General features: G+C 60.3%; 2 protein-coding genes across 2 annotated transcripts in view; both read left to right on the top strand.

Moving 5' to 3' along the window:
• The first annotated feature begins 1,771 nt into the window (after positions 1-1,771).
• Positions 1,772-6,519, top strand: FOXJ1 (forkhead box J1). The gene is made up of 4 exons (XM_008582462.1): positions 1,772-2,120; positions 2,455-2,614; positions 2,738-3,005; positions 4,740-6,519. Exons 1-4 carry the CDS (start codon positions 1,772-1,774, stop codon positions 5,505-5,507), a joined length of 1,545 nt encoding a protein of 514 aa, XP_008580684.1. The 3' UTR covers positions 5,508-6,519.
• Positions 6,520-8,036: 1,517 nt separating this feature from the next.
• EXOC7 (exocyst complex component 7) overlaps positions 8,037-13,938 on the top strand; it is a 45,177-nt gene continuing 39,275 nt past the window's right edge. The window contains exon 1 of the mRNA XM_008582463.1: positions 8,037-8,163. Coding sequence (XP_008580685.1) covers positions 8,037-8,163 — 127 coding nt within the window. The remainder of the gene's footprint in view (positions 8,164-13,938) is intronic.

The raw sequence follows: 13,938 nt of genomic DNA on the forward strand, positions 1-13,938 counted from the left end.
TCTCTCTCTCTCTCTCTCTCTCTCTCTCTCTCTCTCTCTCTCTCTCTCTCCCCCTCCCCCCTCCCTCTTTCTCTCCCTCCTCTTCCTCCCCCCTCTTTGTTCTCATTTAGCTCTTTGGCAAGCAGAAGTATCCCATCCAAAGGGGCTGGTCCTCAGTAAGCCTGATCAGGGACAGGTCAGCTGCCAACTCCTCTGCCCCAGTCAGTCATCTGGAGACAGTCGTGTTGTCAACAGTTTACCCAGAGAGAATGGGATGGGGCCAGGCTTCCGCCAGGAGGGCACAGACTAGCTGTGGAGGCCTGTGGCTCCTTCCTGCTACACCAGGCCTGCACTCTCCATGGCTTGCGGGTCGTGTGGTGATCCTAGCTTCCTTGTAGGGCCTTTTGTGCTTCTACCCAGTTCCATCCCGCCAGTTTATCCCCCTGCTAGGGCATCTCCTGAGCACAGACCCACACACTTTAAGCGGTCTCACCTGGGGAGTTAGGATCCTGTCCACCTGGTGTTGGTATGCTGGTTGCTCACTTTGCTTTAGGGTCTGCACACCTGGTGTGTGTGAGTGTGTGTGTGTGTGTGTGTGTGTGTGTGTATTGTTTGTGCTGTCTGTGTACCCCTCTTACTCCTGGGAGTACACTTGTGGGCACACTGCAGTGGGGACATCAAGGATGCAATATTTATGGACTTCTGCATGATTCTTAAAAATGAATAAAACTGTTTACAAGGGAAGGGGAACCGTTAACTGTGAAGTGGGCTTATTTGTGAAAGTTTCTGTCCAACTTTCTCCAGCACTCACGCTAATATTTTTACTCAAGAGGATCTCGAGGTGGAGGAGTGGCAGAGGGAAAGGGTAGGGAAAGGCACGCTTCTGGGTGGGAGTCGATGTACCATTGCCTGTTTTCTGCCTCGCCTTCTGGGCACCAGGCTTATCTTCCCCAGCTCTCCAGCTCCTGCTGAAGCTGAGTAAAGAGCCCCACCCCCACCCCTGCCTCTGCACAGCCTTAAACCAGAGAACTTCCAACACTGCAGCTCCTCAATAATTCAATAGCAAGAACGCTAGTGACCGGAGGGAGGCCAGGGGAAGGGAGGAGGGAGGGCCACAGTGTTCATCCAACCTTTGTCCTTGTCACTTAAAGCTTGGTAAAATTAACGGGGCAAATGACCCACTAGGAGAATTTGGCAAGTCCATGACTTAGTTCTGAGTCTTACCCACCGGCTCTGCTTCCTTGGCTGTCTGGAAAGGAGGGAGAGCACTTCTGCAGAAGCCTCTGGAATGTCAGCTTCAGGGAACCTTGCTGAGAATAGCGGTGGAGAGGGAGCTGCTTACCGGGAAACATTAGATTACTCTACCCGCCTTGGTGTGTCAGGGATCCGCGCGGCCGCTTCTGCGGATGTGAGCGGCAGGTGGCATTGGAGAGTCAGACTTGCCTGCGGGCACTAGAGACGACATTCAGGCTCAGGAAAGAGGGAAAGGCCGCAGAAACATGACAAAGTGCCACTCGTAGTCCAGAGAAGAGGAAAGAAAACCCCAAGGATGCGCTTCCTGAGCCTTAGCCCGCTCCCAGCCTTGGCCCCGTGATTGGTCCAGGCTCCGTCCTAGGAGCCGTCGACGCCTCGGAGCAGCTCAGACAGGAAGGGGGCGGCGGCGGGAGTGGCAGTTCCCCAGGACAAACGGATCGATGGTTGTTCCCCGGGCCTCGGGCGGGAGCCGTGAGCCGCGCGCTTCTCCGACTCCAGCGCGCGGCCCTCGGGCGGGAATGCGCCGAGCCGCGACACGATGGCGGGCAGGGGGCTGGGTGGCGCGGGAGAGGGCCGCAGGAGGGAGTTCCAAGAGACTTGCCGCCAGAGAGAGCAGCAAGTGCCCGCGGTCTCCTTGGAGACGTGCTGGCCAATGGCAGCAGCGGAAGCTGTTTACAGGGGCGGGGCGTCGCCATGGCAGCAGGAGAAGCCTTTGGAGCGGCTACTTAATGCCGGTCCCGGGGCCGCCGGCGCTCAGAGAAGCGCCGTTGGGCTGGGGGCGACAAAAGGCGCTCGCGGGGCCCTCGAGCTGGGGGCAGAGAGCGGCGGGGGGGCGGGAGGAACCTCTTCCAGAACCTTCCTCTGGCCCGGGCTGCGCTCTGAGCCAGGTAAGGGATGGGGAGGGCTACGCGCCACGGGAAGGGAGGGCGTCGCTACCAGCCGGCTCTCCCGTCCTCCCCGACGGGAGCGGTGGGCCCAGCGGCCGACGTCGGAGGAGTTTGGGAGAAACTCGCTTCCCGCCCGCGCCCCACAACTCTGTCCCGCTCCCTTCCTTTCCCGTGATCCCTCATCCTAATGACCTCTCCCGACCCCCGCGCCGTCGAACTGCCCTCCCGGACTCCTCGCCCCATTTCCATTCGTGGCGGGGAGGAGGGGTCCTGATTTCCCGCTCTTCGGAAGGGAAAGGTCCGGATGCCCCTCTCTCTCCCCTCACTCACTAAGAAAACCTCCGAGAGAAAAGGATAAGAGGCGGATTCGGTGGGGGTCGGACCCCGGGGCACTGCTCCTGTGTCCCCGACCTGGGCACTGAAAGATCCTCCCCAGCCATGGGGACTTCAGAGGAGGTTCCCGCCTCTCACGCACCCTGTCCCCCGCGGGTGCGGTAAGAGCGCTCAGCGCCCGCTGTGGTCCCCGCAGGCACCACAGACGTGCTCCGAGGTCGCGGGATGGAAGCGCGCGTCCGGGAGGCTGCGTAACCGGAGCCGCGGGCGTCCGCGGCCCGCAGAGCGCGGCGGGCCGGCCCCGGGCCGCACACGCCGGGCAAGCCCACCTCGTCGTGCACGTCGCGGAGCGCGCCCCCGGCGCTGCAGGCCCCGCCCCCCGACGACGTGGACTACGCCACCAACCCGCACGTGAAGCCGCCCTACTCGTACGCCACGCTCATCTGCATGGCCATGCAGGCCAGCAAGGCCACCAAGATCACCCTGTCGGCCATCTACAAGTGGATCACAGACAACTTCTGCTACTTCCGCCACGCGGATCCCACCTGGCAGGTAGGGGCGGTGCGGGCGGTGGCCGCTCCCTCCCCCCCGTCCCCTCGCTACACGGGACTCACATCCCAAAGCCGCAGGCCAAGCAGGCGCGGGTCACCCAGGGCACCGGAAGGGAGGACGGCCGCCGAGGAAGTTCTTGCAACTGCCCCTCCATCGACTTCCAGAAAGGGAGGAGTGAGAGTGTCCAGGGGGATGGGGCTTTCGGGGTGCGGGTGATGGGGCTTTCGGGGTGCAGGTGCTGAGGCTTAAGGGAAGGAACTTGTCAATTCATCCAGCAGGCCTGGCCCAAAGACCAGGACTAGACTACGCGCGGACATAGTCTCCTGGGAAGGGTGATTGGGCTGAGGACACATTCTTGTCCCGAGTCTTAGAATTCCTAGACACTGCCCTGCCCAAGGACAGTTTGTCAGGGCTGGACTCAGAAACGGAAACTGGAGCGTGGCCTCCCAGCAGGCTCCACGGCCATCCTTTTTGCAGTTGGCTCTGGGGGTGAAGGGAAGTGCTGTGGGGTGTGAAGGCCTGCTGTGTCCCAGTGGAAGGGGTATGGGGCCTTCCTAAAGCTGCTGTCCCAGCCCCCCACTCCCACCTCTCCCCAATTGCCTTCCTCCACTAGCCCCCCCCATTCTCAGCCAACCTCCCTGGGGGGACAATTACCTGAGCCAGGTGCTTTCCACAGGGGCTCTGCCTAGCTCACTGTCTTCGTGTACCAAGTCTCCGGAACCTGGCTCAGAGCAGCCAGGGGCTCAGGCCACCATGTAAACATCCCGGCCTTGCCTGAGGGGCACTATTCACCCACCTGCCCTGCTGTCCCAGCTCAGGACCCAAGTCCCCCAGCATGGTTTGGACAAGACTAAGCACCTAAGAATGGACAAGGCAGGATGATGATGGGTTTGAGGCTGAGCACACGTTGCCCTGAGAGTCTTCAACCATCAGGATCGAGGGCTGGTTGGAGACAGAGGCCCCAGGGATGCCCAGACTCTTCCCTGGGGTGGGGCCATTTGTAGTCTAGGTGAGAAAGCAGAGACCCCCACCCCCAGCCTACCCTAGGCTTGTGCAGCTTGGACTTCAGGAAATGGTCCCTAGGAATGAATGCTATGCCCTTGGCTGGTTAATAATCGACTGAGCTGGGCGTGGGAGGAGGGGGCCGTGGGGGGTGAAGGCCCAGGCCAGCGGCTGGCTCAACAAACAAGGAAAGTCACCGGTTCCCCCCACCCCTCATCCCTACACACACACACACACACACACCCATCACACACACCCATCACACACACACACACCCATCACACCATCCTCGGTCGCCCAGCCCCCTCACTTGACCCACTCACTTCGCAAACACAGAGGGCCAGCCAGGCCCAGGCAGAGGGAGATGGCCGTCCAGGCCCTGGGGGAGCCGAGGGCTTTGGCCACAGGCTGCAAGCAGCAGGGTAAGGGAGAGAGGGCAGGCGACGGGGGTGGCAGTGAGAGCCACCCTGTGGCTCAGAGCTCGGATGACTGAGCAGGCAGATATCCCGGCAACAGGGAACAAAAGCCCCCGACAGCACTCCGGGCTCCCGGTGCCCCGTGGCTGGTGTCCCAGAGCCACAGCCGCCTGGTCAGAGCCAGGCCGTCTGTCCTCCCCTCCCCCGTCAAAGACAAGATGGGGGGGTGGCATGCAGGAGCACTGGGTGCCACTCCATCACCACTGTCCCCACTGACCAACGGTTCCTCCTTCTCTCATTCTCTACTTGTGCCCAGAATTCCATCCGCCACAACCTGTCCCTGAACAAGTGCTTCATCAAAGTGCCTCGGGAGAAGGACGAGCCGGGCAAGGGGGGCTTCTGGCGCATTGACCCCCAGTACGCCGAACGGCTGCTGAGCGGGGCCTTCAAGAAGCGGCGGCTGCCCCCGGTCCACATCCACCCGGCCTTTGCCCGCCAGGCCCCGCAGGAGCCCAGCGCCGCCCCCTGGGCCGGGCCGCTGACAGTGAACTCCGAGGCCCAGCAGCTGCTGCGGGAGTTCGAGGAGGCCACGGGGGATGCGGGCTGGGGTGCTGGTGAGGGCAGGCTCGGGCACAAGCGCAAACAGCCGCTGCCCAAGCGGGTGGCCAAGGCCCCGCGGCCCCCCAGCACCCTGCTGCTGACCCAGGAGGAGCAGAGTGAGCTGGAACCCCTCAAAGGCAACTTTGACTGGGAGGCCATCTTCGACACCGGCACTCTGGGTGGGGAGCTGGGCACGCTGGAGGCCCTGGAGCTGAGCCCGCCACTGAGCCCCGCCTCGCACGGGGACGTGGACCTCACCGTCCACGGCCGCCACATCGACTGCCCCGCTACCTGGGGGCCTCCAGTGGAGCAGGCTGCCGACAGCCTGGACTTCGATGAGACCTTCCTGGCCACATCCTTCCTGCAGCACCCCTGGGACGAAAATGGCAGTGGCTGCCTGCCCCCGGAGCCCCTCTTTGAGGCTGGGGATGCCACCTTGGCCGCCGATCTGCAGGACTGGGCCAGCGTGGGTGCCTTCTTGTAAGAGGCCAGGACCCACCCTGCCTCCGGACAGTGCCCAAGTCAGGGCCCAGAACTGCCCCCCAACACAGGCCTACGGACACCCCACAACCCAGGCAGGGGCTGGGCCAGGTCTCCCGGGGCTGGCCCCACAAGGCCACACCGCCGCCAGCCCAGGCTGCCCTCAGATTCAAGCCCGGGAGGCTGATACCTGGGGGTCCAGGACCAGAATTGCTGCCTCCCGTCCCCAGCCCCCCATACACACAGTGTTTCATTGATCCAAGTCTCCCCTGCCCCCGGAACCCGCTAAGGGCCCTGCACAGTGAGAGCTGAGACCTGCAGGGGCCCTGTCCAGGCTGGGGAGGGACAGATAGGGCCCCCCCACAGAGCACCTCCGCTTGGACAGCTCCCCCTCTTCCTCCTGCTTCCCCAGGTCTCTATCCAGAGAAAGTTCCCAGGTACAACAAATGCTAATTAGGTGACAGCAAATTAACCCCCTGGAGGCCTCTCCCGGCAGAGCCTCCCTGGGGCCAGGGCAGGCAGTGGCTGGGGCAGAGCTGGGCAGAGGACTGACTGGGGGAGGGGCAGCAAGGAGACGGAAATGAAGTGGGGTGCAGGAGACTTGCTGTAAGGCCTCTGGGGTCTTCTCCTAGCCCCATCCCTAGGGGTACAGTGGAGGATGTAAATCTTTGAGCTTAAAGCTGAGAGCAGCAGGAAGTTGGGGTTCTGGGGGGATTAGGGGCAGAGGCAGCCAAGCTGCAGGGGTTTGGGGGCAGACAGACTAATGTAGTGACGTAGCTATAGCTAAGGCTTAACTGGGAGGGATGCTGGGCTTGCTGGAACCACTGGGACCAGGAAGGGGGGTAGCCCCGCGCCCCTGCCTGCATTTGTGGTGGAGTGAGGGTCTTGCTCCACCCTGACCCTCTGGGCTGCATCCCACATCCACCCTCCTGCCCCATGGGGCAATTTAACCTTTTTCATGGAAAGTTATTTACAATAAAAAATTTTTAAAAATAAAATTTTTAAAAATCTGAAAATGGACCTGCTGAAAACTTTCTTTGGGAAAATGTGAGGGCCCAGTGTTTTGGATGGGGGAGCACTCATCTTGTTGCCTGAAGGGGGAATGGCTGGGAAGAAGATGGGGGCACACTAAAGGCCTGCAGGGATCCCTGATGAACTCCCCATGACCTCAGTGTCCCCAGGGAGGAAGGGGCTGAGAGGTGGCTATCAGGAGTCCCCTGCAGCCTGGGCCTCAGCGCCTCCATCTGCACAATGGGGGGAACTGCGCCCATAACCCCAGGGAGCTGGAGACAAAGGGAGGGGGTGTGGCCCCTGCCCCAGCCCCAGGGACTCACAAAGGCCGAGTGTGCCCAGGGCTCGGCTCACACCATCCCCCATGGAGAGGGCCTGTCCGGGCTCGCCTGCCCTGAGTCTTAGGTCCCTGGCCTGGGCCTGTCTTCAGTGCCTCCCTCCCTTGGGGTGTGAGGTCAGAGGCACCCAGTCCTGGTCCCCACCTGCCACTCCAGTGTGTATTCACCCAACCCGGCTCAATGCTGGCTTGGGGAGGAGGAAGGCCACCGGGGAGGTGGGGCCCGGGTGTTCAGACCCTCTTCCCCCACTCACACTGGCAGGTCCACTTTGTGAGGGATCAGACTGAGGCCAAGAACCTGGAACTACTACCCGAGTTCTGATGGGGAAACTGAGGCACCTTTCAATTCCCCTCACCCTAGCTTTGCTTGGGATCCACCTCCTCACCCAGCACCCACCCAACCCCACGTACACACCCTCACTGGTGCTCAGCCCCCCCCAGAGCAGCTTTACACACACACACGCGCACACACACACATGCGTGCATGCACCCACACACACAGGCACAAATGGGCACTGTCCACAGCAATCCTGCGCAGCTTCCATGGACCCTTTCTCCTGATGCCCCTTTCTTTCTTTGTCCTCAAGTTTGGCTCTAGGCCAACCTGGCATTCCCCTTGCTAACTTGCTGCTTTCACTTGCTAATTATTCCAAATATTCCAGCAGGGCACACACACTGCAGACTCGGAGTGTCAGGGCCTTACTGAGCCCAGAAGCCAACCCCATCACCTTCACACAGCATGCTGAGGGGCTGTCCAGCCTCCACGCCAGGCTCCCTTCACCCCCCGGACAACCCCTCCCTCTCTCCCCACCACCACACCCTTCTCTCCACAGACCCCAGCATCGGGGGAGCAAGGGGGGCTCCAACCTTCTCCACTGGTCCCCAGGATAAGCTTCCAGCCCTGGCCAAGGTGGGCACACCACTGGGTTGACAAGTGGGGTGTGTCACTGCCCACCCCAGGCTTGCGCTGGGGGGAAGAGGGACAGTGACCGGGCAGGCGGAACCGCCCACTGGGCCAGCACAAGGCCAAAGCAGCAAAGCGAGGTTTGACCCTAGCTGCATGTGACAATCACCAGGAAGCACCTAAATATCCCATTGCCTGGGCTGCACGCTGGACCAAGTAGACCAGAATCTCTGGGGTGGGGCCCAGGCATCAGCATTTTTAAAGGTCTCCAGATGCTTCCAATGTGCAACCAGAACCCAGAGAGGGCCCTGAAGAGGGCTTTGGACAACACTGTCTGCAGGCAGCGTTGGGAGCAAGGAAAGCAGGAGTCTCAGAGCCCGGCGCTGGATCGCTGCGTTGACTGGGCAGGTAAGGGGTTGGACTTAAGAGCCGGAAGCCCCTGGTCATCCCTGCCCTGCCCCTCAGTGGGGTGGCTGTTTTTTTGTTTGTTTGTTTGTTTGTTTGTTTGTTTTTTAGGATAGTCATTTACCTCCTATTCACTTACAGATTCAGCGTTATCTCAACCAAAATATGTTTGGCACCATTTGACACTAAGTTGCAGACATGGTGCTCACCACCACTAAATAGTGTGTATCTCCTTGAAACAAGGTCACTTCTACTAACCCTGGTGCAACCATCAAAATCAGGAAATTAGGGCCGGCCCGGTGGCGCACTGCTACAGTGAGCCGCTTGTGAGCGCGGCGGCGCTCCCACCGAGGGTTCGGATCCCACATACAGACCGGCCGCTCACTGGCTGAGCGAGGTGCGGGCGCAACACCGAGGGTTGCGATCCCGTTGCCAGTCACGAAAAAAGACAAAAAGGAAAAAATAAAAAAAAATAAATAAATAAATAAATAAACCTGAATACAGACCGGCCGCTCACTGGCTGAGCGAGGTGCGGGCGCAACACCGAGGGTTGCGATCCCGTTGCCGGTCCCGGTCCGGTACGGGCGTGACACTGAGGGTTGCGATCCGTTGCCGGTCACGAAAAAAGACAAAAAGGAAAAAAAAAATCAGGAAATTAACATTGGCCTCATAACCCCATGTAATCCACAGAGCCCATTCAAACTTTGCAGATCACCCCCATATTTGCATTTGCAGGACGCACCCCCTCCATGCCTGCGTCCCCATCCAAGATCCCGCATCACATGGGCTGCATTTCCTTTTGAGCTGTGTGGCTTTGAGCTCAAGCCTCAAGTTCTCTGAGCAGGTTCCTCATCTCCTTTCATTCTAACCTACAAACCCCACTTTTGAGGTGACCATTCCCTGAACACCTTCTTTCTCAGGTGTTGGGAGAAGCCCTTTCTCAAAGCAAGGAGCCCCTGCTGTCCCCTCGCTTTGTGCCTTTTCCCCCTCCTCCTTCCCCCAGGGACCCCCTACTGCCAGGGATGTGAGGAAGGGTGGAAAGGCCAAGAGCCCAGACCTTGAGGGCCTCCCCCTCCCTGCCCAGAGTACGTCCTGTTGCACAGGACAGGCCACTGGGGTCCAATGACTCTTGGGTCTGGAAGGCCCCTGAGGATCCCCCTCTTCCCAGAGCTTCATGCTCTTCTGGAGCAAACGGGCTGGGTCCCCTGCAGAGCCCGGCTAGATCTAGGACAGGAATCAATCGCCCTTCTCCCACCCCCACTACCCGGACCCAGACTTGCAACGCTGGAAGGTGGGAAGGAAGGGGCGGCAGGGTCAGCCGCAGTCCCATCCTGGGCTGAGGCCCAAAGGTAAACAGGTGTAGGTGGACTCCCGGCAGGGGCAGGGCTGGGGCAGGTCTGGGCCTGCCAGGGGAGGGACCATGGGGAGGGGTGGCAGAGCCTGTTGTTCACAATGGGTGGGAGAGTGGCCCAGGTCCCGCTGACATGTTCTTGTGTGATGAACAGGAAAGCACAGGTGACAAGGGACGGGAGGCACTGGGGCAGGGGAAGCGGCTTTGTGAGGCCACCCATGCTGGGGCTGTGCTGACCATTGTGAGCCGAGAGGCAGGTGACGAGGTGTGTGGAAGCCCTGGGGGGTCGCCTTCTTCCCTGAGCACATGATGTGTCCACCCCCTCTGTTGCTCCCAGGTGGGACAGGTCAGAGCCACTGCCATGGGCATGCTGGGGCCTGAACTTGCCCCGTGTATGTCAGGAGCAGGTAGGGACCAGCTGGAAGGACGCTGCCCCCCTAGAAGCCAACCAGCCTGAGCTGGCCAGGCAAGGAAAGGTGGGGGTCCCCCCAGCCTCCCGATGCAGTCTTGACCTGGCTGACCCCATCTCCCCACCCTCCCTCTGGGCCATATCACTGTTCTGAGGGCAGGACAGGAGCCTGGGGTCTGAGCCCAGGCCCTCTTCCTCTTTTCCCCTTGAAAGAAGCAGCTCTGCTGAGCTCCCAGGAAAGCAAGAGTTCCAGGAATTGGAGAGGGCGTGCCAAGTACACACCCCAACTCAGCCCGCCCCGCCCCCGGTCCCCCAGGGCCCTTTGAAGCCAAAGCCACTGTGGATTGCGGGCAGCCCTCCCAGTGCTGCTGTTTGCCCAGGGAATTAAGCTGAGGCTGGGAAGCTGCCAACTCTTCTCCCCTCGCCCAGCCGCCCAGGGGCTCTGTCAGTGGTCCTGCCCCCCACCCCAAGCTGCCCTGCCCCCTTCCTGCCTCCCTCTGGGCATCAAGCCCTGTCACCATCCCCACATAGCATCAGAGGTCCCTCCTGCTTGCTGAAGTGGACTGTGTCTGTGATTTGGGCAGGGTGGTGAGGGGCTGGGGGTGGTGTGGGGTACAGACCCTGCCTCTGAGTTTTCGGTCTCATAAACCCACAGGTCTTCAGACCCCTGTGGGCAGATAACCGGTCTTATTCCTACACTCAAAGAGTCAAACATAGTACCCAACTTGTGAAGTGTTTATTGAATAAATGATGAATGGGTGAATGAATGAATGTGCTGGCTGGCAAACCGACAAAAGGCAGAAAAACAGCAAAGCAGCCTTGGAAAAATGCTCCAGATCGTCATCAGCAAGGGCTTCTGCAGTCACTGGGCTGGGGTATTCCCAGAGCCCCCGGAGGCGGTGGCCTGACCTGAGGACGTGCAGAGGCTGGGGAGAGGGCCTTCCGAGCCCTGCTGTGAGGACGCCCCGTGCTGCCTGATTGCTGGGCCTGTGGATCCAGGCCCCCTGCCTGTGCGGTGCCGACAGGCTGCTGGGGGAGGCATGGAAGAGTGAGCCGGGTGAAGAGGGCCAGAGGGGATGCTGGGCAAAGAGGGACGGATGGAGGGAGATGGGAGAGGCCCAGCCTTTTTCATTCTCACCTGTTCCTTCCGGTCCCCAATTCCCTGAGGCCAGGACCCAGATGGTCCTGGGAATGAGGACCACAGAGGGCCGAGAGGCAGGGCTGGCATGGAGACACTGGCATCCAAGACCCTCCCCCCAATCTTTTACTCCCCCACCCAAACCCACAGGGTTGGCAAATGGGCCTTTTACCTGTTTGCACCCTGGCCACAAGGTCACCAGGATAGAGCATTGCCCAGCTCAGCTGTCCTCGCCTGGACCCACCCCGCTGTGCACCTGGGGCTGCTGAACCTGACATCTCTGGAGCCCCAGCTGGCCAGGTCCATGGAGTCCAGGGTCCTACCCTGAGGGTGGGAGATCCAGTGGAGCCAGAGAACCCAGTGCCTGGTATTTGGCTAAAGATTAACCCTGGCTTGGTGGAGACTGCCTGCATGGCTGGGGCAGGAGCCAGCGCTGTTCCACGAGGCCAGGAAGTGTGGGTGGTAGACCTCGCAGAGGGCCAGGACTCGTACCACCACCGATGCTCCCTGGGTCCCTGGGTGTCGCTAGTTCATGTGAGGGTTGTATTGGAGGGAGTGGGACATTGCAAGGATCCCAGCCCTGGAAGGAATTCAAGCAGGGGAGGAGGAAAGTCATCCAAAGACTGTTCACCAAGTGCGCCCAGGGAGAGGAAGGTCATGAAGAGGGGACCGTCCCTACCCCTGGCCCCCTACCCAAATGCTCAAGCTGCAAGGCTCCCGCACCCTCCCGCACAGGGAGCTCTTGTCTGCAGGAAGAGTTTGGGAGAAAATCACATGGGGAGAGGAAAGCAGGAGCGGAGGCGGGAGGGCCACCGGGATAGCTGGTTCCACAAGGCCTGGACCCAAGAGCAGGCCCAGTATCCTCGTTTTGCAGAGGAAGAAACTGATCTCTGTGGTCCCGCCCAACTCTGGTGTCGGGTGGTCCTAAGGCCTGTTGGTGCATTAGAGCCTGCAGGTGCCCACAAAAGAGAGCACTCCCTCTGCTACCCTCCACTAGGACTTCGGCCTCCCACTGGATTCCCAGTCCCCCTCACATCAACGACCGTGGTGACTCCAAGGGGACTTGGGAAACGGACTACAACCTAAGAGAAAAGAGACAGACATGAGTGACAAGCAAATATGTGGCTGCAAAGTGAAAATCAATCCAGGCTGGGAAAATTGAGGACAGTCTGAAGGAGCAGGCACTTAACAGCTACTTAGTGAAGTCACAAGTGAATGAATAATTACATAAATTAATAAATGAAGGGGAGCCAATTTGGGGAAGACAGGGGAGGAGACAATGCTGGCTTTGGCATGTCCTATGAAGGTCACCCCAGGTTATACAGAGACATCGTTGGCAGGTGGATACCAGAAACCTGAAGGAGATGGATCCAGGGCTCAGACATAGCCATAGAGACCACATAACGAAGGTCGGGGCTAAAGCCCTAGGTGCATGGACTCTTCCAGAACAGAGAATGGGAGGAGGAGAGCAGAGAGACTGAGAGGGGCCAGTTAGGAAACCTGAGCACAAGAGGGGCAGGGAAGGAGGCTGGAACAGGGAGGCGGAGGCTGCCACCCCTGCACACCCACTGCTGGCAGGTCCTGCCACCGCCACCGCCCTGCAGGGAGAGTCAACAGTGCTGAGTGCTGCAGAGTGAGGAACGGCAGGAAGCCAGCATCTGCCCAGGAGGTCCCTGCAGCCCCCCACAGGGCACTTTCCTTAGCATGGTGCTGGGGTGGGGACCGAGTCTGAGGGCGGGCAGCAAACTCAGAGCTCCACGTAGGGAGACAGGCAGGAGAGGCTGGGGATGGTGGCTGTAACAGGGCAGGCCGAAGGGAGGCTCTTCTAAGATGGGAAGACCTGGGTGTGTTTGACGGGAAGAGAGCAGGAAGGGGCCGCCCCTCCCCCCCAGGAGAGGGTGGATCGAAGATGCTGGGGGAGGGGGCTGTGGAGAGAGCAGAGGACAAGCCCCCGCATGGCAGCAGGAGAAGAGGGTCTCAGAGGACGCAGGAAGGGTGAGCTCCGGCCCCAGCCTCTTGCTTCCAGAAGGAGGAGGGAGGAGATGGGGCTGGGGCTGCGTCATGGGGACAGGAGGAGGCATGGGGAGCTCTGGCTCCAGCTAGTGGGCAGGGCAATGGGTGTAAGGAGAGCAGGTCTGGGGTAACCTGGGAGGGCACTCGGGAACAAGGGGGAGACAGAGAGGAGGCGCAGGAGCACCGGGAGGTCAGGCCAGCCCCCCGCACCTCCTCCCCCCGGAGCACGGGACTCAGGTGGCAGAGCAGGTGCAGGCGGGATCCACGGCGCAGGGGAGGAAGCCAGGGTCCCGGAGCTGGGCATGCTGGCCCGTCGCTCACCTGCTTACCTGCTTACCTGTTTCCTTGCATCTTTGGGCTGGGTCTGCGGGGGTCGGGGGAGGCAACAAAGATGAGCAAGACCTGGTCTCAGGGAGCCCTGCTCACCCACTGAGTTGGGAAGCGGCAGCTTTACTGGTGCGACTCAGGCAGTTTTCTCAGGGCTCTGAGGCCAACATGTTTGGGCTTCACAGCATCTGGCCAAGAATCTTGTTCTTGGGGCCTTGCTCACACATTATGGTTCCTTTTCTGAGCTCCTAGAACCTTCCTTCACTTCCCAGAAGCCTCCTAGGCACCCCTCAAATGTGCCACAGGCACCTCGAACCCCACATATGCCCAGCCTGCCACCCCCTTTCCCTCACACGTGCCTCCTGTGTGTGGCTGCCACACAGGGACTGGTACCACCAGCCACTAACCTCCCAGGCCACCTCCTCACCACAGTATGTTCTCCACCTAATAGCCAGTGGACCTTTCTTTTTTCCTTTTAAATGAAAGTTTAAAAATCATAATGGTCGGGCCGGCCCGTGGCTCACTCGGTAGAGTGCGGTG

This window comes from Galeopterus variegatus, unplaced genomic scaffold (assembly GCF_000696425.1).
Source record: "Galeopterus variegatus unplaced genomic scaffold, G_variegatus-3.0.2 Scaffold2618, whole genome shotgun sequence".
Classification (NCBI taxonomy): domain Eukaryota; kingdom Metazoa; phylum Chordata; class Mammalia; order Dermoptera; family Cynocephalidae; genus Galeopterus; species Galeopterus variegatus.